The sequence below is a fragment of the Sarcophilus harrisii genome, chromosome 1, assembly GCF_902635505.1.
Source record: "Sarcophilus harrisii chromosome 1, mSarHar1.11, whole genome shotgun sequence".
NCBI classification, from domain to species: Eukaryota; Metazoa; Chordata; class Mammalia; order Dasyuromorphia; family Dasyuridae; genus Sarcophilus; species Sarcophilus harrisii.
In genome coordinates, this window is record NC_045426.1 from 294,189,684 (window position 1) to 294,211,803 (window position 22,120).

The 22,120-nt window shown below is 36.2% G+C and overlaps 1 protein-coding gene across 3 annotated transcripts in view; it reads left to right on the forward strand.

Moving 5' to 3' along the window:
- Positions 1 to 22,120, forward strand: part of KANK1 (KN motif and ankyrin repeat domains 1) — a 241,521-nt gene that overhangs the window by 198,033 nt on the left and 21,368 nt on the right. For all 3 annotated transcript variants that reach the window (XM_031943918.1, XM_031943902.1, XM_031943907.1), the window contains one exon: positions 8,953 to 11,619. In XM_031943918.1, the coding sequence (XP_031799778.1) occupies positions 8,953 to 11,619 (2,667 nt within the window). The remainder of the gene's footprint in view (positions 1 to 8,952; positions 11,620 to 22,120) is intronic.

Below are 22,120 nucleotides of genomic sequence, written 5' to 3' on the forward strand. Positions count from 1 at the left end.
TTTTTAATAGAATCTCTGGGGTTCTCTAAGTACACCATCATATCATCTGCAAAGAGTGATAATTTGGTTCCCTCATTACCTACTCTAATTCCTTAGTTCATGTAAGAAGGTGATTCTTGAGCTGCTTCTTAAAGGAAGAGGTGAATTCTGTGAGGTGTACATAAAGATGAAACTTGTCAGATAAAGGCAAATGCAAATTCAGACAATGGAAAGGGGAGATGGAACAATATATAAAGAAGCTTGAAAGGTTGGATGATGCCAGTTTTTGAAGTTCTAAGCTAAAAGGAGGGATTGATACACACAGCTCAGACCACATACACAATATTTATTACTGATTTCACTTTAAAAATAATAACAAACTCATGTTATCCTAGATTACATTTAACATCAACATTTAGTGAGAAGAGTTGCATTGCTTTGTATATTTTTCAAATATCTTTAATGACTAGCTTAATAGAAGACAATGAGATTCTCATATCTTCATTCACACTCAATCTGCTGTGATAATATTGTTCTGGTTGAAGTACTTGAAGAAAATCAGGCCTTATACAGATATTTAGAAAAGTGAATAGTTGTTAGACAAATAATGTCTTAAAACTATTATAAAAATAATTTTGAATTTGAGGACCCTGTGAACTTCTGCCTCTCTCAGTCTCAGAGAGACTTAATGAGGTAATGCTCCAGAAAAAAATAGAAACCAAATTCTATTTTTCAGGTTGACTCTGGTGAAAGAAAATATTGAATGCCAAATGCAAGAGGAGCCTTAAGACCAGATGCCATTTGTTCAGATATAGTCTGCTGTTTCCTTCCCACCCCAGATTCCTGGGTTTATTTAGTTAAGCTCCTAATCAGATCAGATTAACACAGTACATTTCAGAATATGCTAATAAAATTAAACAAAATTGACTATAAGAATTTCCCATTTTCCTTTAATTACATACAATATATGAAGTTTTATAGTGGAAAAAAACTAGACAGGGAATCAAAAGACTTGAGTTTAAATTTAGCCTTTTCCAACTAACTTTTACTTCATGACATTGGATAAAGTTCTTTACAACTTGTAACATAGATCTAGTTGTCCCCCCAAACAGCTTGTAATTTGTTTTGAAAGATAATGCACATATCTTTGTATATAGAGAATAATTAATTTGCAATATAGGTAAGTGTCATAATGGATGTTACAAATGAAAGAAGAATACAGAGAAGGGATTACTATCAACTGAAGCAACTTAAGCATTTAGATATAAGATCTGAGCTGATCCTTGAACGAACAATAGAATTTAGATAGTTATTCTATTCATTTTACACATTTTCTCACTTAGACCAACCAAATAGTATGAGGTCTGGAGATTTACTCTTGGATTCCTATAATCCAAACATGGAGCTTTTTGGAAAACTGGAGATAATGGAACAGATGTGGGAAGGAAACAGTCAGTAATTTATGTGATACATGGGGAAAAGAGAAACAGCATCATTTGTAAAAGGAAGTCTGAGGATTTGGGACCAGAGCTAAAAGGATTCATTGACATGAGAAACTTTATAACTGTTTACTAACCTTCATTATGATTTAGCCATAGTCATTTTGGTGTGGGTATTCCATCAATTGATGGAGTAAATTGCATGGGCATATGCAAAGACAGACAGATACACACACACACCAGCTTTGTGGATGGTTTCATGAATTGCCATGGCCAAAAATAAAATTTTATTGGTAGATCAGCTCTCTGATACAAAGAAATGATTTCACCTCATAAGCATATTATTTTAATATTTAGAACAGAGACATGTTCTCATAGCACAGTATTCTTTAGCCAGTAATTTCTTGTGAGTTTTTGGCATAGTAAAATATTTCTTCAATTGTTGTGTTTTACAGGTAGTGTTTTGGAGAACAGCCTAAGTTTTGGTTAGTAGTTATCTTAAAAATTAGACCCTATTTATCATTTGAAGGGGAGAGGGAGAGGATTGGGAGTACTGCTTCATTATTGAAAGTCTATTTGAGCTGACCAAGCCATATGTATAAAGGTTAATCACCATACTGTTGTCATTTTACAGTGGCTGAGTTATGCTCACCTTATCAAGCACTTTCTCTAACAGACCATGGTACATAGAAACTTAGTTTTTCCAAGAGTTGAATGCTGACGACTTCCTCAGGGAAGTCTTCCTGTTAAACCTGTTTGAAATGCTTTCTCTCATTTCATTCTTCTCTTTATGCCACTGTTCAAACTTCTGACTAGCTGATGTTAACTTAATTATTTTAATGATTAGAGTCATTAGCTTTTTGAGAACATTAATTCCATATCTTTCTTAATTCATCTCATGTTCTTTTCTTAACTTTCCCAGTACTTGGCCCTAGTTGATACTGAAACTTTTAGATAGCTTAGTGAACAAAGCGATTATACCTTCCTAGTCTGTAAATGTGGAAAGAGATCATGACAAGGTTCTTTTCTAGGTCTGACTCAGCAATTTTCCTTCATTGTATTCATCCCTAATGAGATACTCTTTTTAATAGAAATTGGCTAGACACTGGAGCTTATTTAGCAACAGGTAGAGCTTCTAGGTTAAAAGAATCTATTAAGAGTCTCAAAATTATAGAAAGACAAAGTTTACTTGGAAGTATTTTTTAGTATTTTGCATTCCTAATCAGGGTTTCCTTTAGAACATCAGAAAAACTATTGTTGTTGTTTTTTTCTAACTTCATCATTTATAATTCCCAACAATCTCCCTCCTTAGACAAAGGCAGTCTGCTTACTGTGGGGGAGGAAGGGAGGAAAAGGAAGGGAGGAGGGAGTACACCTGGTGGGATTACACATTTGAAAGCCTACTGACATCATACATGTAAGATTATAATACATTGACTAATCTGTGGTTTTCTAATTTATATATATATATATTAGTTGTTAGTAAAATAGCTAAAAAATAAGAAAAATTATTATCTATTTATTTTAATACTGTTCTTAAAGGAACCAGATTTAATTGTCAACATTAAAAAACACACATTTTCTTTTGCCAGTCTTTGAGTAAAGGTACCTCTTTTTAGGTTTTTATTCTTTTTCACATCCAACCTCCTTCCTAAACTTAGTCATTTGATTATTTATATTTTATTTAAGTACATTTTCTTTTTTTGTTGTTGTCCAGATGATATTTAGATGTAAGTCACAAAAACTCCATTCTATAGAATGCATGCAAATCATGATACTAACAGTTCCATTTTGTAATATAGCAATAATATTTTGTCTAAGAAGTCATAATGTATGTTATGTATATTAATGTATATTATATTCTGCCATTGATTCATTCAATGAAAAATTTATAAAGTATATTCTACATACCTAATACTAAGAAGCAAAGGGAGATAAAAATATGTAGAAGACATGTCATTCCTCTCATGAAGCAAACATTTTTATCAAGAACATAAGACCTCATATTAGAAATGAAGAGATTTTATAATTCAAAACTTTATAAACATTATAGCTAAAAAGTTTACCTTTCAAAATCATAAAAAGTTATTTTTAAAAGCAATGACACTAAAATGCCTTTTGATAGACAGCTGGGATTGGAGTCAGGTAGACTGGTGAGTTCAGATATAGTCTCACATATTAGCTGTGTGATCCTGGATAAGTTACTTAACTCTAGTTTGCCTCAGTTTCCTTATCTATAAAATGAATAAGAAAAGGACATGGCAAATCTTTCCAGTATCTTTGCCAAGTAAGCATGAAGAATCAGACTCCACTGAACAACCACAAAATAGAAGCAATTATTAACAAAGGGCTGTAGGGGCAGGTAGGTGAGCACTGATTAGTACATCACCCTTGAAGTCAGGATAACGAGTTTAAACATGTCCTCAGACCCTTACTTTGTGACCCTGGGCAAATCACTGAACCCTGATTGCTTTTTTAAAAGGGGGTAGAGCTGTAAATATTACATATTTAATAACACTTCTCCCGTTTTCTAGTCAGAGAAGAGTGAAACTTAAGATTTTAAGTCTTCATGACAAGGGACTTGAAGTGTTGCTTGCTACCAAGTTGTTCTCTCAATAATAAATAATGATAATCCAAATTTTATAAGGGTCAAGATGTTTTCAGAACAAACAGTATACATGTACAATTATGTTCTGACTGGCATAGAGGACAAAAGCTCTTGCATTCAGAGGCAGCAAGATCCTGGTTCGAATCCCATTTCAGATATTATGTGACTGGAATAGAAATCAACTATCTTTTCTCAGCTTTAATTTCCTTACTCAAAATGGGGTTGATGATAATGACCATAGTATTTACTTACTAAGGATTGTTATAAGAATCAAAGTAGGTAATACATACCTTAAAGCTCTATGTAAATGTTAGTTGCTAATTATTATATTGTAGCTCAAAGCTTTGCTGAAACTTGGATTTAGAGATTCCAAATTAAGTCACACTAAATTGCCTTCTCCTGTTGGTCTCATGAACTTGTCATAAACAATCCTGGGAAGTTTTAAATAGCCTACCAGGGAAAGTGTTGGCTATTTAGAATGATGTTTTGTATTGAATTCTCAAATCTTAAAATCAAATTGGTTGCAATGATTTTTTACTTTTTTACCTATTTCCAAAAAAAAAGGGGAAGGAGAAAGCTACCAGTCTTAAAAAGATCCCAGATTTTTTTTCCCTCAGTAACCAAAGCAGCATTATTTTGGATATTTTAAAAAGATGATTACTTGTTACTTACCAAAGTGTTGAGAAGAGCCAGATTTCATGTAATACTGTAAAGCCACTGTGTTCCCTCTCCTCACTGCAAGGCTACTCTTTTGGGAAGCCATGGAGAACATTGAAATCTTTTGTGCTTTGATCCTCTAAGGTAGTTAAGGGTTTGTGTTTCTGCCCAGTTTCTGGCAAAATACAAACTGTCTTTGATGGGTAGAATAGTCACTGCTGGTACACTAGGTAGACAGACTTTAGGTTGGAGGTGTTTAAATTGCTCTTTGTTTTAACTGGAAGAAAATTGGACATAGGAAAGTGGGTTTCTCTGTCTCTTTCCTTTCTTCCTTCATCCATTTTTCTATTTTCATTAAGAAAACAGAACGCTGAGCAGCTAAGAGTCCTTGGGGCTGGTAAGAAAAGTAATCGAGAGAGTTCATTGGTGAAAATTCAGCCTATGACATCGTGGGCTTGGCTTAGCTTAGCTTGGCTAAGTTTACACTAAGACTTTCTTTTCCTTATGGGGTGAAAGATGAGGACATTTAGAGGCAGAGCTTGTTTGTGACAAATCACGATGGCACAACAGGGGAGAGGGAGAGGAACGAAGGTTATCGAGTCAAGTGTGCTTCTGGTAAGTGCTACAGAATTGAATTTTCTTGTTGCTCGGCCAGCCCGCAGTAGAGAGCTTTAGGAAGAGAGACTGATCTCCTGAGACTTTGTGATAGGGTCTGGGGTGCTTTGATTGAGAATGCCTGGATGACATAAGAGTCCCGTGGGTGTGAAGAACTGTTAGCCCCTGGCTGACATATGAGCCTGCACTTTCTCTTTTGGTTATGGAATTCAAGATAGCACTGGAAACGGGTCTAACTGCATACTTTTAGTAAGTATGTTTTTGTGGAATTGAAATAGATATAGTTTAAGAGGTACTTTTATGATTAATGTGAACCCTGTATCTCCTCTGTTCTTGTCATATATTTCTAAACAGGAAAGAAATTGCATTCTAATCAGATCTTAAATGCAATACTTTGAAGAGGCTTGGAATCAAAAGTACTTGCTAATATCTAAATAGCCAGTGGAATCTAAAAAATCCCCAGAGGAAATGAATGTATATTACATTCCCTCTCAAAGATCTCTTCCTACTTTTCCTTATAAAACAGGAAAGAGTAAGAAAGAGTAAGGAAAGAGTAAGAAAGAAAGGCAGAAATCTGGGAAACAGTAATGGGTTACAAAATAGCAAAACCTGTATCAGCTATAAATATTCAGTGGGTAGGAGGAAAAGAAACTTCTGAAAGTACACTTTACATAATGTATTTTTAAATTAATATGTTTTCATGATATTGTTTGCTTTACATAATCTAGATTTCCCTCTGCATCCTTCCCCCCTTTCAAAAAAAAAAAAAAAGAATCCCTCATACCAACGTTTTTTTGATGTGTTTTTGGTTTTTTTTCCTAAGAAAAAAGAAAAGAATTAGAACAAATACTTTGAGGAGAAATCTATGGTTATATACAGTGTTCTACATCCATGGAATCCCAACTTTCTTTGTATCCTGTTAAGAAAAATTAAGGGATCCCTCGAACTTGTCTTTTTGAGTTGCCATATTTTAGAGCGAAGGGAAGAGACAGCTAGATGATGTAATGGATAAAGTACCGGCCTTCAATTCAGAAGGACTTGAGTTCAAAGCCAGCTTCAGATACTTAACACTTCCTAGCCGTGTGTCCTTGGCAAGTCACTTGTTGAGGGAGGGAGCCTCTGATATTTCTTCTTTGAAGCCGTGCTTATTCTTTAGTTTTACAACATTCATTTTCCACTGTTTTGTGTTTCTTTCCATTGTACATTACTGAAATTTAGTAATCATGTATATTCATTTCCTGATTCTGTTTACTTCACTTTGTATCAGTTCATGTTAGACTTTCCACACTTCTTTATGTTCATTATATTTGCCTTTTAGCACAATAACATTCTGTTTACATTCCTATAGCATAATTGTGTAGCCATTTCCCTTATTAGTGGGCATCTACTTTATTTCCATTTCTTTGTTACCCCCCTCCCTTCACACATACAGACACAAAATGCTAGAGGGGGAGGCATGAGAGAGAGACAAAAGTGGGGGAAAAGAGCACTTGAGAGATATTTACCTAGCCGTGGGTAGGTCCTTGGGTCAAAGAATATAAATAGTTTTAGCCATCTTATTTGCATAATTCCAAATTCTTTTCCATAATGGTTGTACTAATTTACAACTTCACTGACAATGCGCTAGTATACTTGTCATTTTACACCACCTTTAAAATAACACTGTTTCTATCCTTTTGTCATTTTTGCCAGTTTCCTGATTATAAAATAAAATCTCAGGGTTGTTTTGATTTGCATTTCTCTTATTAATGATGATTTGGAGCATTTTTAATATGGTTAATAATTTGCAATTCTTCCTTTAATAGCTTGGATTATTTTGTCTATTGGATTTAGTTGGGATTTTTTTTTGGGGGGGGGTGACAGTGGGGCTTTAGATTTTAAAGTTAGTTTTCATTTTCTCTGAGACATGACACCAAAGGGCTTTCTTTTCTCCCTCCCTGAAAAAGTCCATAGTTTAAAAAGATAAATGAGTCCTATTGACATTTGGCAGGAATAGATATTTGTAAGGGCTGAACTTTGGAGGTTCCTGTAATTCCTTTTTTTAAAAAATGTCTGATGTTTGTCTTGGTTTAGTTTAGTCAGAAACAGCTTTTACCTAAATGCCATATGACTGACTCAGTGGTCTGAGCATGGTTTCATCTGTTCAAGCTGTACCATGGAACAGAGTTATTCCATATTTTTGATTGATTTAGTCCAAAGAATTGGAAGCAGATGGTGCTTCTTGAAGTGAAGGAACTTTTTTTTTTTAATAAGTAGACAGTTGATGACTGGAATTTGGATCATAGTATTGTAATCTAACCTCCTTATTTTAGAAAGGAGGACATTTAAGCTTAAAAAGGTCAAGTGACGGGCTCATGGTCACACAATAATGAGTGACAGAACTGGGATTTGAATCCACATCCTTTGCAAATCCAGCAGTCTCATCATTGCAGATGCTGGATATAATAAATTGGGAGGCTGAGCTCTGCCTCAGAGCCAGAATCTCTGAAATAATACAGGATGGAGCAGCCTAGAATTATGACTATTGAATGAGAGATTTGGAGTTTAATCTGCTCCTGTGGCAAAACAAATCCTGTACCACTGTCTATACAATGGAAAAGTAAGAATTATAAATATCTCGTCCTAATTGCCCTCACAGCAATAATACTCATTCTTTTTCCTCCTAAATCCTCCCCACTTCCTACCTTCCCCTTCAGAGGCTCATCACCAAGAAGTCATCCTGGTTTCCTATCTCTCTCGTTCCCCCATCTATTCCCATACTCCTGCAATTTCACCTTTCCAGTATCTCTCAGCTATCTCCTTCCTTTCCATTTGTTGTAACAGCCTGCTGATGTAGCCGTTTGCCTCTCCCCACTACAATCTATCCACTATTTAGCCACTGAAGTGATTTTGCTAAAACACAGATCTGATTCTATCACTTTCAGTAAATAGCTGTGCCTCCCTAATTGACTCAGTTTCAAATACAGAATGTTCTGTTTGGCATTCAAAACCCTTCATGACCTAGCCCCATCCTATCTTTCCAGTCTTTTTACACTTTATTCCCTGACACGTATTCCTCAGTCCAGTGCTGCTGGCCTCCTAGCTGTTCCACAAACAAGACAGTTCATCTCTTGGCTCCAGGCATTTCCCCTGACTGTACCTTTCTCTAACAACTAACCTCTAGCTGTAAGTCCCAACTAAAACTCCCATCTTTTACTGGAAACTCTCTTTAGTTCCTCGTTCTAGTGCCATTTTTCTGTTAATTATTTTTCTATTTATTCTATATATAGCTTGCTTCCCCCATTAGAGTGTGAGCTCATCAAAGGAAGAGGCAGTTGTTTTGCCCATTTTTATGCCCCTAGTACTTAGCACAATGACTGGTACAGTCTAGGCCATTAATACATGCTTATTAATTAACAAGGGAAACATTAGCCGTAGAATCATTGAATATGAGTTGATTCTTGGATATCATCTAGTCATTTTTTTGAAACATTATGTCTGATATGGCAAAGCCAAGGGTAAAATCTGATTAAATCCTAACTTCTAATCTAGTGGCTTTTTTGTTATACTTTGTTGTTCTAGAAAAATGTTGAAGTTTTAGTTTTTATACAGTTTTTATCATTACCATTACAATAAATAAATAGCATGAAAAAAAATTTTTTTTCTTTTTTGCAGAAAAATCACAGAGTGTGCTAAATGGAAACAGTGAAAAAGAACAAAAAGATCCTTATTTTGTGGAGACCCCCTACGGTTATCAACTGGATTTAGATTTCCTCAAGTATGTAGATGACATACAGAAGGGAAACACCATCAAAAAAGTTAACATCCAGAAGAGGCAAAAGCCAGTGCCACAACACACAGGAACCAAGGATACCCATGGCCAGCTAGATATATGGGCTTCCACTGAATCACTCTCCTCTTCTAATAGTGATGACAATAAGCATTGCCCCTCATTCCTAACAGTCAGGAGCCAAGTAACAGCCCCTCCAGCCACCAGGCAACCTGACCCTCCTGAGCTCTCTCCCACTTTCCTTGCCATTCCAGAAAATAGACAACTGCCACCTCCCTCCCCTCAGCTCCCCAAGCATAACCTTCATGTCACCAAAACTCTGATGGAAACTCGGAGAAGATTAGAGCAGGAGAAGGTCAATATGCAGGTGGGCCCAGGAGAGTTTCGAAGACCTAGACTGGCTAGTTTTGGTGGTCTGGGCTCCACAGGCTCACTCCCCTCCTTTATGGGATCTGGGAATCGCAATCCAGCAGCCCATCAGCTTCAGAATGGGTACCAAGGCATTGGGGAATACAGTATTTACACCACTGCTGGAACTACCTCTTCTGTGGGGAGCTCTCTCCGACATAGCCCAATGAGCTCTGGGATTTCCACACCTGTGACCAATGTAAGCCCATTGCACCTGCAACATATCAGAGAACAAATGGCAATCGCCCTGAAACGCCTAAAGGAACTGGAAGAGCAGGTGAGGACCATTCCAGTGCTGCAGGTCAAGATCTCAGTCCTGCAGGAGGAAAAGAGACAACTGGTCTCACAGTTGAAGAACCAAAGGTCGCCTTCACAGAATGATACCTGTGGTGTGAGGCAGCGATCCTACAGTGCTGGAAATGCTTCCCAGCTGCAGCAGCTCTCATGGGTCAAGAGAGGAGACAGAGGGGAACTATACATAGACTGTGAAGAGGAGGAGATGGAGAGCATAGAACAGAGTACAAAGAGGATAAAAGAGTTTCGGCAGCTCACTGCAGAGATGCAAGCACTGGAGAAGAAGATACAGGATAGTAGTTATGGGGCTTCCCTGGAGATAAGAGAAAACAGGGAGTGTGTGTCCAAGGAGTGCAAGTCTGTTGCTGTGGGTGCTGATGACAACATGCACGACATTGTCCTGTATCACAAGTCCTCTCGGCCATGTAGGGAAGCTGCTGTGGGAACAGAGGCAGAAACTAGGGACTCTGGAGTTGGGGTAACGGAAGCAATGCTTGGCATTACCACTGAAGCAGATAAAGAAATAGAGCTGCAGCAGCAGACAATAGAAGCTTTGAAAGACAAAATCTTTAGGCTTGAGGTTCAGCTCAAGGAAACCACCTATGATCGGGAGATGACCAAGTTAAAACAAGAACTGCAGGCAGCCGGATCCAGGAAAAAAGTTGACAAAGCCTCCATGGCCCAGCCACTTGTCCTCAGCAGGATGGTGGAGGCAGTGGTTCAGACAAGAGACCAAACAGTTGATAGTCATGTGGACATGATGGATGCTTGTGTGGGGACTGAGCTACAAACCCATAGCATCGGCATCTCCTGCAAGCCTGATTGGGAGAATAAGATTGTTGGGCCTGAGCTGCCCATGAATTGGTGGATTGTGAAGGAGCATGTAGAGATGTGTGATCAATGTGTTGGAAGGTCTGTGAAAATGTGTGACAAGAATGTGGGTATGGAAACCAGCATTTGTGTAACAGACAGTAATACAAAAAAATCTTTGGTTGATCAGACTCCTTGCAAGGCACAGCTGAATATTAACGAAGTACGGTCTATAGGTTGTGGAGACTGTTCTGTAAATGTGACTGTCTGCTCTCCAAAGGAGTATAATTCCCAAAGCGTGAATACAGAGTCTATTTTCCTAGTGAATTCTTCTGTCATGGCTGTACCTCAAACCATGAACCAGCATACCACTACAGTATTGGAACAGGTAAACCAATTCACCAACACAGAGATGAGATCTCTGATGGACTCCAGCACTAACACTTTCCTAAGCACTTTTGACAAACAGACTAATACTAGGACTGTGGATGTGCGGACTGTGGCAGTTGGGGAGGGCAGAGTCAAGGATGTCAACGCTTCTTCCAAGACTCGTTCCATTGGGGTTGGAACTTTACTTTCCAGTGATTCTGGGTTTGATAAGCCATCTGCTGTGAAAACCAAAGATTCAGGAGTGGGACAAATAAACATTAATGAGAACTATTTGGTGGGTCTTAAATTGAGGAATATAGCCTGTGGGCCCCCACAGTTGTCTGTGGGATTAGCAGCCAGCAGGAGGAGCATTGGTGTTGGAGATGAACCTGTGGGTGAGTTGGTAGAAAACCCCTTAAACCAGCCTCCTTCTGAAATAATGACTGGCTTAGATCACTACATTGAGCTTGTCCAGAAGCTCTTGGCAGAGCAACAGACACTACTGGCTGAAAACTACAGTGAGCTGGCAGAGGCTTTTGGGGAGCCTCATTCTCAGATTGGCTCGCTTAACTCACAGCTCATGAGCACCCTGTCATCCATCAATTCTGTTATGAAGTATACCAACCCCGAAGAGCTAAATAATACAGACTTCCAGAGACAGAAGATGGCAGGTAAGCTGTGTTTGAGATGGGCTTGGTTGGAAGTAGGGAAAGGTGGCAGTGAGGTCTTTCTGAGTCACTTTGGACTGTTGGAATTTTTTTTTTTTAATTTTCTTTTTGGTATTTTTTAATCCAGGCAGGCAGCTCAGGCCCAAAAATTTTCCCCTGGTCAGGCTTGCAGGAGATGCCTATGCTACATGTTTGTAGCTGAGTTCCCTGAGTCTTTATGGGTCATGGGGCTGAAGATATATTCTGGTCTTCCCACTTGGTTTGCTATGAACAAATTTGTTTGTTATGAACAAATTTATTACTATTTGTGTCCATAATTAACAGTATGTTAAAATTCATTTAATTAAAGATTAGTGTAGTTGTAGGGAGAAGGAGGGAGGCAAGCAGAGATAGTTAAGACCTGAGTTTCAGTCACCTGAGAGACATAGAAACCAAGCAAGTCACAACCTTCCCAGTGTCCCATATAACTCTCAATACTGAACAGCTGTTAATCTACACTGATAAAAGTTTTCTCGCTGAGAATTTCCTACATCAATGGAATTAAAGGTTTGTAACACCTCTTCCCTCTTGTCTTCCCTTCCCCTAAAAAATTGACAGATGGGAAATAATCCTCTGAGAACTTTGACAAATGGTAAAATTCTTTTTACCATTCAAATTTGACAACAAATTTTAGGTTTTTCTCCCCCTTTCCTACAGAATATCCTGTTAGTAATTGTTTTTCTTTAAGTTAATGTTAAATAATATCTCTAGTTCCCCTGCAAGATTTATTATGCATTTTCCAGTAAGCAAGACGGTGAGATTATTTTTTTTTTGTATAGATGATGTAAGAGAAAGTGTCATCAGTTTCTCTAAAAGTGAAAATTACTGACTTGACAGGCCCATTAAATGCCATTTCTTTTCTGTTCATTTAAAATGTATATGCATATTTGGGAGAGTATAATGAGATCCTCCTTTCCAGTGAAACCGAGTACTATGGGAGAAAATAATACAAATATTTCCAGTGATATTTCTGATACATGCAAAGCAAATGTTACTGAACATATCTTCATGTGCTAAAATAATATTAATAATAATAACTTACATTTCCCATAGGGCTTTAAAGTTTTCAAATTTCCCTTCTATTCCCCCCCCCCCCATTCTCCCAACAATTTAGTGAAATTGCAAGCATTTTTATTGTTGATGTTCAGTATTCTTTCAGTCATGTCCAATTCTTCAAGACCCTAGTTACAGTTTTCTTGGCAAAGATACTGCAGCAGTTTGTCTTTTCCTTCTCCAGGTCATTTTACAAATGAGGAAATTACAGCTTATTAGTATGTTTGAGGCCTGATTTCAATTTAGGAAGACTCATCTTCCTCATTTCAAGCCCAGCATTCTATCTACTGTGCCGCCCAGTTGCTATTCATAATAAGGCTGAGAGATATGAAGGGACTTATATGGTCACACAGATAGTAAATGGAGGAAATGGAAATCAAATCTAGATCTTCTCACTCCTAAGTTCAGCACTCCATGTACTTTTACCATAATTCCTTGTTCTCTAAATAAGCCATGATTTAAATTTCCCAATTTAGAAACTTAAAGCCAAACTATCCCAATTTAAATGCCAGGTTATAACTCTGTGACATCAGATGCATCACTTAACCTTGATGGGTCCCAGGTTCCTCATCTATAAAAGGAGGGGATTTAGACTAGATAATCCATCTTTTTAGATCCATGACCCTGTGATATATATGTGTAGGAATTTTAAGTTTCTCTGAAAAGACAGCTAAGTTGGATTAAACTTCTCGCTTCTTTTATGTTTTAATAAGGATATCCTAAGAAAATCTGGGGCCCCAAACAAGTTTTAGTCATTTTTTCACAGCTGCATAGAATGATGTTGTTTATTACAATTTAAAAACTACTACCACAATCCTCCAAAAAGAGTCAATGAGTGGACTTAACTTTTTCTCTTTCTTTGACTAAGGAATGAAGTTTCCCATTCAAAACCCATTTAAGTTAGGCATTAAAGGGTGGATAGGCACCTAAAAGTGGAAGCTGGGGGAGGAAGGGCATTAAAAACATGATGTCAGTTCCTAAGTCCAAAATAAAATCTTTAAATATCTCTAGACACAGGTGCAGTATAACATCATCTATTAATAACAACTTTTCTCTTCCTAACTGAGCTTTCTGTTTCACATTCTTGCCAAAAATAATGAGATATAACATTGTAATGACTGGTCTATAAAGTCATTAGTTGGGAACAGAGAGTAATGTCTGTCAGGGCACGTTTCACGAAACACATCATTTTGACTATTTCAATTCATTTCACTCTCTTCTACAAACACACCTTACTAATAGGTTAAAAAAAGTGTCATTAAACATTAACTTTTATGAGATAATATCCATACGCTAAAAATTGGTAACATCTCTAAAACTTAGCATGACTTGTTCCTTTAAAGTATCCAGGAACAACTTTGCCTAATCCAGATCTACATTATATTCACAATTGTGTTTTTAACCATATTACTGAAAAGTGCCTTTCCATGACAAATTCAGCAAGATTAGGGAGTTTGGAGAAACATTGTGGATTGCCTTCTCCCATCCCCTGCCTGTCTCATTTTCAGTGTTAAAGAGTTGAGATTAAAATGACAAACTCATTGTTGTGTTTGATGTTTTATCATTAGATATATGATTTAACCTATACAGGTTGCAAATTACAGACAACCAGAGACTACCAAGAGAAAAGAAAGAAAGGGGGGTTGGGGGGGAGAAGGATTCTGGGTCAAAATGCAAAATGGATTACTCCTCATCCTAGTTTTTAAAAATGGACCCAAAATTAGGCCATAGGGAGTTGTTGCTCTGGCATGAATAAACACAAATAATACACCTATATGAGTATGTTGGACAATTCTACAAGTCATGCAGAAGTTATTTTGCTTAATGCAGCTTTGTATCACTGTAATATTTTCACTAGTCATTAAAAACATCTCTCATCACACACCACAAAAAGTCTCTGGCAATCTTTAGCAAGAGATTTGCCAGGTTACAAATAAGAATTCTCAAAAGAAAAGGGGTAAGTATTTTGTCCAAAGCTATCTAGAAATATAACCCAAATCTAGTAAATTCCTTAAAGGCCAGTGTAGTGTGCTATAAACACCCTGGGTTTCACAGAGACTTGGTCAGAGAACTGCAGACTTGAGTATGGAGGGCAAGCAGCTCTGATACTTGCTATTCATTTGACTACAGGCAAAAATCCTGTCAACTCTACTGTTGTTTCCTCATTTGCAGAAACAACCAGTTATTATTTATAACAGATGATGGATAGTGAAATGTTCATGTTTGTTGATTTATTTCAAGTTCATAATAATTTCTTAAAAATTTAATTGAGATAATTAATATGGAAATGTGTATCTGGAAAAATAAAATACTATTAATTTTAAAAATAATAATAATGGAGGGAGTTGGACTAAAGACTTTTCCAGTTTCAAATGTGAGCATTGTGATAAGTGACAAGTTTCAATCTATAATATAACCAAATCTACTGAATAGCCAATCAGTAAGTTATTTTTTGAATACCAATGATATGCTTGACACTGGGTCTAGTTTGGGGGAGACACTGGTTATCATAGAGGATTACTATACTGAAAAGAGATTACTCCAGAGCCAGCAGGGTATAGTGCAAAGAAGAGTGACTCTGAACTCAGGGATCTGGATTCAGATCTGCTCAGATTCAGATTTGCTCAGATCCTTACTATCTGCCTTCCCTTGGATAAACCTCCTATGCTTCATTTTTCTCATTTATAAAACAAGAATCTTGAATGACTTCTTAGGTCCCTTTTACATCTATTCTCATGATTCTTTATTATTTGAAATATTGATATTGCTGAAAGCTGTTGCCTTTTCATCCACCTTCAATTGAGATATTTGTAAAGCGCTTAACAATGCCCAGCACACAGTAGGCACTTAATAAATGCTTCTTCCCCAGGGAATTTATTCGACAAAAATAAAGGGAACTTCTTTCCATCAATTTCTCTATAATATGAGACTTCTTTAGTGCCAAGGATATAATTGAGATTTGGTGACTTGATGTTTTAATTCTCTTTTGGTTTCACCAAATGATCAAGGAGAAAGTAAACCTCCATCAGCTGTTCTTTTAAAATCCTTTGAAAAGATGGTTGGTGCTTTTCTTCTTTATTATAATTGGCACTGGGATTGACCTGAGAGTTCATGGTGGGTTTTGTTTTGTTTTTCCTTTTTAAAAAGAGAAGGGAGAGTCTAGATATGCTCACTGCTGTTACAGATGTTCTAAAAATATAGCTGTCATGCTGTCTGAAATCGAATGTGAATCAAATTGTAAATAACAGCTGAACTCAGCTCAGATAAGCTGTCTGCCATAACTTTTTAAAATCCATCCCTCACAAGTACAACTTCTCTATTTATAGTCTTCTTTATCTTCATTTTGTTATAAAGTGGGTGAATTTTAAGTGCTTTATATAATTACAAAACCCACTTGGTGGGCACAGACATTGAGCCAAGATGGAAAATCTATACAAATTACCATTGATTTCTTCTTGACATGCTTGTATTTCTTCATCCTGTTTCTTCCTGCTCCTACAATGTGTCTGTTAACTGTCATGGTATGCAACCATCCCCAACCCCCCAAATTTCATTTAACATTTTAAGATTAGAGTGTATTGTTTTAACATTCCACAGAATATAAATGGAGAGGGCGTGGTCAGTGGCCTAGTATAGTGTAGCACACAGTAGATGCTTAATAAATACTTAGTGATTGACTGACAAGGGCCACAGGAGTACAAGAAGTTAAACATGAGACTATTATTTCTGAAATTAAAATTTAGAAAGAAATTAAATATTGAACCTAAAAATCCTAGAATGGAGATAACAGTAAGAACTGTTTATGATTCACAAGCCCCTTTTCATATACAATTATCCTTTCCATATCACAAGGGTTAGAGATATGGCATCCCCGTGATCTGGAAAATCTGTGTAAAATTTTTTGGTTCTCCCTTTGTACTAGAACAAAAGCCTGAATTGTTACGTTATTAAAAGTTAAAATATGTTGATGTTATGCAATAATACTTTTTATGCATTTCTGAATTTTTAAACATTTTTAGTGTTGTCTGCTAGCCTTCAAGTGTCATCTGAGGCTTCTGCAAAACTCACCAAAAATTCCCATTTAATTTCTTATACTGAGCTATGATTTATCAAAGCTATAATGGAGAAAGTCAAGATGTGAAGGAATTATTTATGTTATTTCACATGGTCTTCATAGCAGCCCAGAGAGAGTTTTACAGATGAGTAAATTGAGTCTGAGCAAGGTTAGGCGACTTGCCCAGGATCATGAAATCAGGAAGCATCTCAGGTAAGATTCAAACTTAGAACTCCTGACTACAAATCCAATATATTATTTCATTTATCAATTTTTTCCACATTAAAAAAAAATTTTTTTTGAGTTTCAAATTCTCATTCTCATTCTCTCTCTCTCTCTCTCTCTCTCTCTCTCTCTCTCTCTCTCTCTCTCTCTCTCTCTTCTCCCCCTCCCCATTGAGAAGGCAAACGATCTAATCCAATACATTATACTCTTTCCACTATGCAGTCTGGCCACTAAAGAGATAAAGACAGTAGTTTAAAATTTATTAGCCTAATTACTAGAGTAGAAATCCTTTTCTATTATCAAAAGAAATCTTTAATGTGGTCTGGAAAAATTCTTTGAAAATTGTTTTTCTCTCTAATTTTTAAAAAAAAATTTTTCTAATACCCTTGATTTGAATTTTGACTAAGTGTATCAGCAGAAAGGTCCTGCTTTTCTTCTGAAGGGAAGAACTTCACAGAATTCTAATTTTTAAGACATTTTATATGATCACTTTTATAGTTTATTTAATGTTGCCTAAGCTGATCTTTTAAATCATGTGGTGGGACCTAAGAAATGAAAATTCACTTAAACTTTTAGAAAATTGCAAGTGCAGTTTCTCAGCATGAATTTAATAAGTGCCTCTGGTATGTCAGAACTCTTTGAGTTTCTGGGGATACAAAAAAGAAATAATAGAAATAATCTTTGAATTTAAGCAGCTTTCAGCTTATTAAGAGACATTTACAACCCTTTTGTTGTTCAATCATTTTCAATCATGCTTAGATTCTTGGTGACCCCATTTGGGGTTTTCATAACAAAGATCTAGAATGGTTTGCCATTTCCTTCTCCAGCTCATTTTACAGATGAGGAAACTGAGGCAGAAAGAATTGTGATTTGACTAGTCACATAGCTAGGATTACCTGATCTTAATTCAGGAATTAATTCATAATAATAATAATAATTAATTAAGGAAGTCTTTCTGGCATGAATAACAAGATGGGGCAAGGGAAGGGGATGCTTCAGAATCTCTCCTGGCAGTTTGCTATTGCTCAGTTTTATCTACAATTCTTTATTCAGTTGAATAAGCGAATACAGACAAACACAAAATCTTCCCAGCCTTCTGCTCTAGCTGAGGAGCTAAGATTGAACAGTGGTGATAACCCTAGAAGGCAGGGTCAGAGTTCTGAGGAAGTATTGTAGCATGCACTAGAAAACCTATAGTGTTAAAGAGAAGGAAGAAGGCCCATTATGCACTGGTGTCCTTCACAAAAAATTTCATAGATGAGACTTCAGCTTGGATCAGCAAAGATGTACAGGTTCATGGGCTTGACAACCCCACCTTTGGCTAATCCAGTATTTAAGTGGGTTTTCTGGGTCAAGTTTTGGGAGGGTGTGTAATTAAAGGTGGGTGGAGCAATGATGAAGGAGAATCTGATTTTTAATCCAATCTGAGGTGTTTTGTTTTGTCTTTTGGTTTTTGTCTTCTAATTAAATGTTTGCCCTTCCTTACACTTGTGACAGTCCCAGGCATATGTCCATGAAATAAAAAATGACCCTAAACATGACCATGTTTCCTAAAAGTGTTTATATTTAGGGTCTGAATGTTTAAGCAAAAAGATGAGTTTCAGTCTTTTATTTTGTCTGGCCATTTTGGTAGCTACTTCCCCCACTCCTTCCCCCCCGACTTTTAAGAGAAATTTTTTTTTTAATTTATTCTTTATTATGTATTTTTTCTCTTATGTTTCTCTCTCTCTCTTTTTTTTTTTTTAACAACTGTGACCAACATGGAAATGTCTAACGTGACATGATCGCACATTTATAAACTATAAAAAGTTACCTACCATCTTTGGAAGAGGGGACAAGAAAAGAAAGGGAGACCCTAGGAAAAGGATTTTATAGCTTCATCCCAACATCCTAATTATTTTAGGGTATGATTCTAGAATAATAGCAATTCTCCATCTATTTGCTATTTATTTCTTTGTCTAGACTTCATTCTTACTGATATTTACAAGTCTAGGTTGTTCCAAATCATTCATTTTTTCATGCATCATATATGGTCTTAATACTAGTTCAGTACAAGATATGATACTGAGTAACAAAGTTCAATTTATTTATTGAGTATTTTAAAAATAGAAGAGAGAATTTGCTTATTCTATGTAGGCTCATAGGGAAAAACTATGAATATGAATTTAAGAGGAAAATTAAAACTTTAATTCATAGATCATGCCAAAGAAGAGAATATGACACACACACACAGAAACATACATATATGTATTGTATGCACATATGTGTGTGTGAGGAGTAAGAGAATGTTCTTAAAGAGAAACTCTGAATGAGTATATGTAGTAGGCATGCTATAGAATGTGTAACAGGAAAAATCTTTACTTTCTACTTCTAAAATGATTAAAATATGCAGGAAGGAAATAAGTTGTTATTATAAGTTGTTATTCCCACCTCTTGCTCATTTAAAAAACAAACACACATACGTACGCACATACACACACATCTGGCATGAAACAAATGACCTGATGTCCTACCAGTGCCATTATAGTCACTATTAAATCAGTTAACTTAATCAATCAACCAATTAATTAAATCAAATTTTAAAAGTAATTAAATAAATTAGATTAAATTTAATCAATTCTTTTCCTTTGGATCTTTACTTTAGCCAGAATTCCAAAGTGAATGCTTGGAATACAGCATTAATGTAGCAAGTAGCAGCCCTCTCTACCATGTTAGATATACTTTGAACTGAAATTTATTTGCCTGGTTCTTATCTATGTTTTCAAAAGTATATACAATTAAATACAGAAATTAGAATTAACACTCTGAACTATTTTGTAAGTCAACACAGAATTCAATTTTTTTTAACATTCCATTTCATAACATCGAAGAGATGAATTAATGTATTCTTGTAACTGTAACACATTCTGAATTAACTATAAATGTAGCTGGAAAAGATAATTTCTCAAATCTCTTTCAGCTTCCTTACTCAATGATTCTGTAATATTTTAAATGCTGGATTGTGCTTTTTTCAAAATTTTTATATCATGATGCAGTCTAGGTTCTTATGGTTACTGACTACAATAACTGCTATTATAGAATTAGAATGAATACAGCATTAGGGAGGCTTTCTCCTTATGAGGTATGATCTGAAACCTCTACTAATAATCTTCCAAATTAATTACAGATATATAAGCATTTAGAGCTAGAAGCTATCTTAATAGTTGTCTACTCTAAAGCCCTCTTTTTACAGAGGAAAGTGAATCCCAGAGGGAAAGTGGTTTAATTGTGCTTTATGCACATGGGGCTGCTTGGTGAGTCTGTGGATAAAATGCTGGGCCTGAAAATCTGAAGATGGGGGTCCATCCTCAGACATCTGTTGGCCATGTGACCTTGGGCAAGTCACTTAACCTTGTTTGCCTCAATTTCCTTATCTGTAAAATGAAAGAAAATGGCAAACTACTCTAGTATGTTTGCCAAGAAACCCCCAAGTAAGGTCAGCAAGAGTCTAACACGACTGAAAACAATTAAAAAACCCCACCAACATTATGCACTAGGAAGTAAAAAATAAATGTATTGGAACTATAAGGGAACTTTGAACTCTAATTAAATAGTCACATTTGTTTTATATTGATTTATTTTTTTGACTACTTTAAGGATGCAGTTTTTGTTCTGCCTGGTTATAGAAAAAGGACTCTATTTAGTTAGGACTATCTGGCCTCAAAACAGTAAATGTAAAGAACCTACTATGTGCCAGTCACAGTTTAAATAACAATCCTGACTCATTTCCCTTTCATTGAGTTACTGAACCCATCTGAGCATTAGTTTCCTTTTCTGTAAAATAAGAACTGAACCAGCTCTACATCCTATTGATGATCTTTCTGCTTTGAATCTCATAGTTGAGGATCTCATAGTTGGAAGTGATCCAAAAAGCTGTCTAATTCAACTCATATCTAAATAAGCGGTGAAGTAGCTTTTGTTGAATGACCTCCAGTGGGAGAGAACTCACTGAAACTCAGTGTGGTACCATGAAAAACAAAATGCTGAATTTGGAGTAAAAAATGTTGGATCTTTATTTAAATCTCACTTCTGCTACTATTTGTGAGACTTTGGACAAAATAGCCTTTCCAGGCCTTCATTTCCATATCTTTAAAATGAAAGTCCTAACCTACATTATCTCAAAGATCCCTTCCAACTCAAAATTTATATAATCCAGTGATCTCCCAAAGCAAAAAGTTCCATTTTGGGATGTCTAGTTGTTAGGAAATTTAATCCTAACATTAGCACCAGATTTGCTTCTTGGAAGCTTCCATTTCTGTTGGTAGAATAGAAACTTTGTATGAAATGTTTGTATAAGCATGGCTCTTTTAGCTGGACTTTTATATTTGAGTAAACTCTTGGTTTGCATGCCTTACAAATACAAATAGGGGCCTGCCCAGATTCAGAGTTGTTTGATCTATTCAAGGTCAGGCAGAGTGTAATTACATTCTGAAAGGTATTTGATAGTGATAAAGACAAGTTATCTCTGACTTGAGCTAGACTAATAAACTGTTAAAAAAAAAAAAGTTGCATTCACTTAGGAAGTATAAGATTAGTGCAAAGTTCTCTGGGTTCAAATGCTGCTTCTGACTTGTAGAAATGTAGTACTGTTTGCATGTGTTTCAGAACATGATCCTATTCTTAGCTTTAAAAAAAAACACACTTTTTTGGCTCTAAATGTTGAGGGAAGAAGGAAGAGGGGAATGAGAGCACAGCAACAGCTTGATTAGACAAGAAGCTTTGGACAGTGAAATCAAGAGTAAATAGATAAAGTAAAAGCCAACTCTTTGTGACCCAGTATAAAATTTTCTTGGCAAAGCTAGTGGAGTGGTTTGCCATTTCCTTCTCCCACTCACTTTATATATGAGGAAATTTAGGCAAACAAGGTTAAGTGACTTGCCCAGGGTCACATAGCTAATAAATGTCTAAGGCTGGATTTGAATTTGGGTTTTAAGAGCATTAAATTTAACATGAAGAAACAAAATTGGCCTTGTTTGTGCCCTGTGCTGCTTTTTTTTCCCCCCTAAATCAAAAAAAGGTGGGGGGAGGACATTAGGAATTAATCTAAATAAGGGATTGAAAACCATTAATAGGTTCTTGAAGAATCAGGAAACA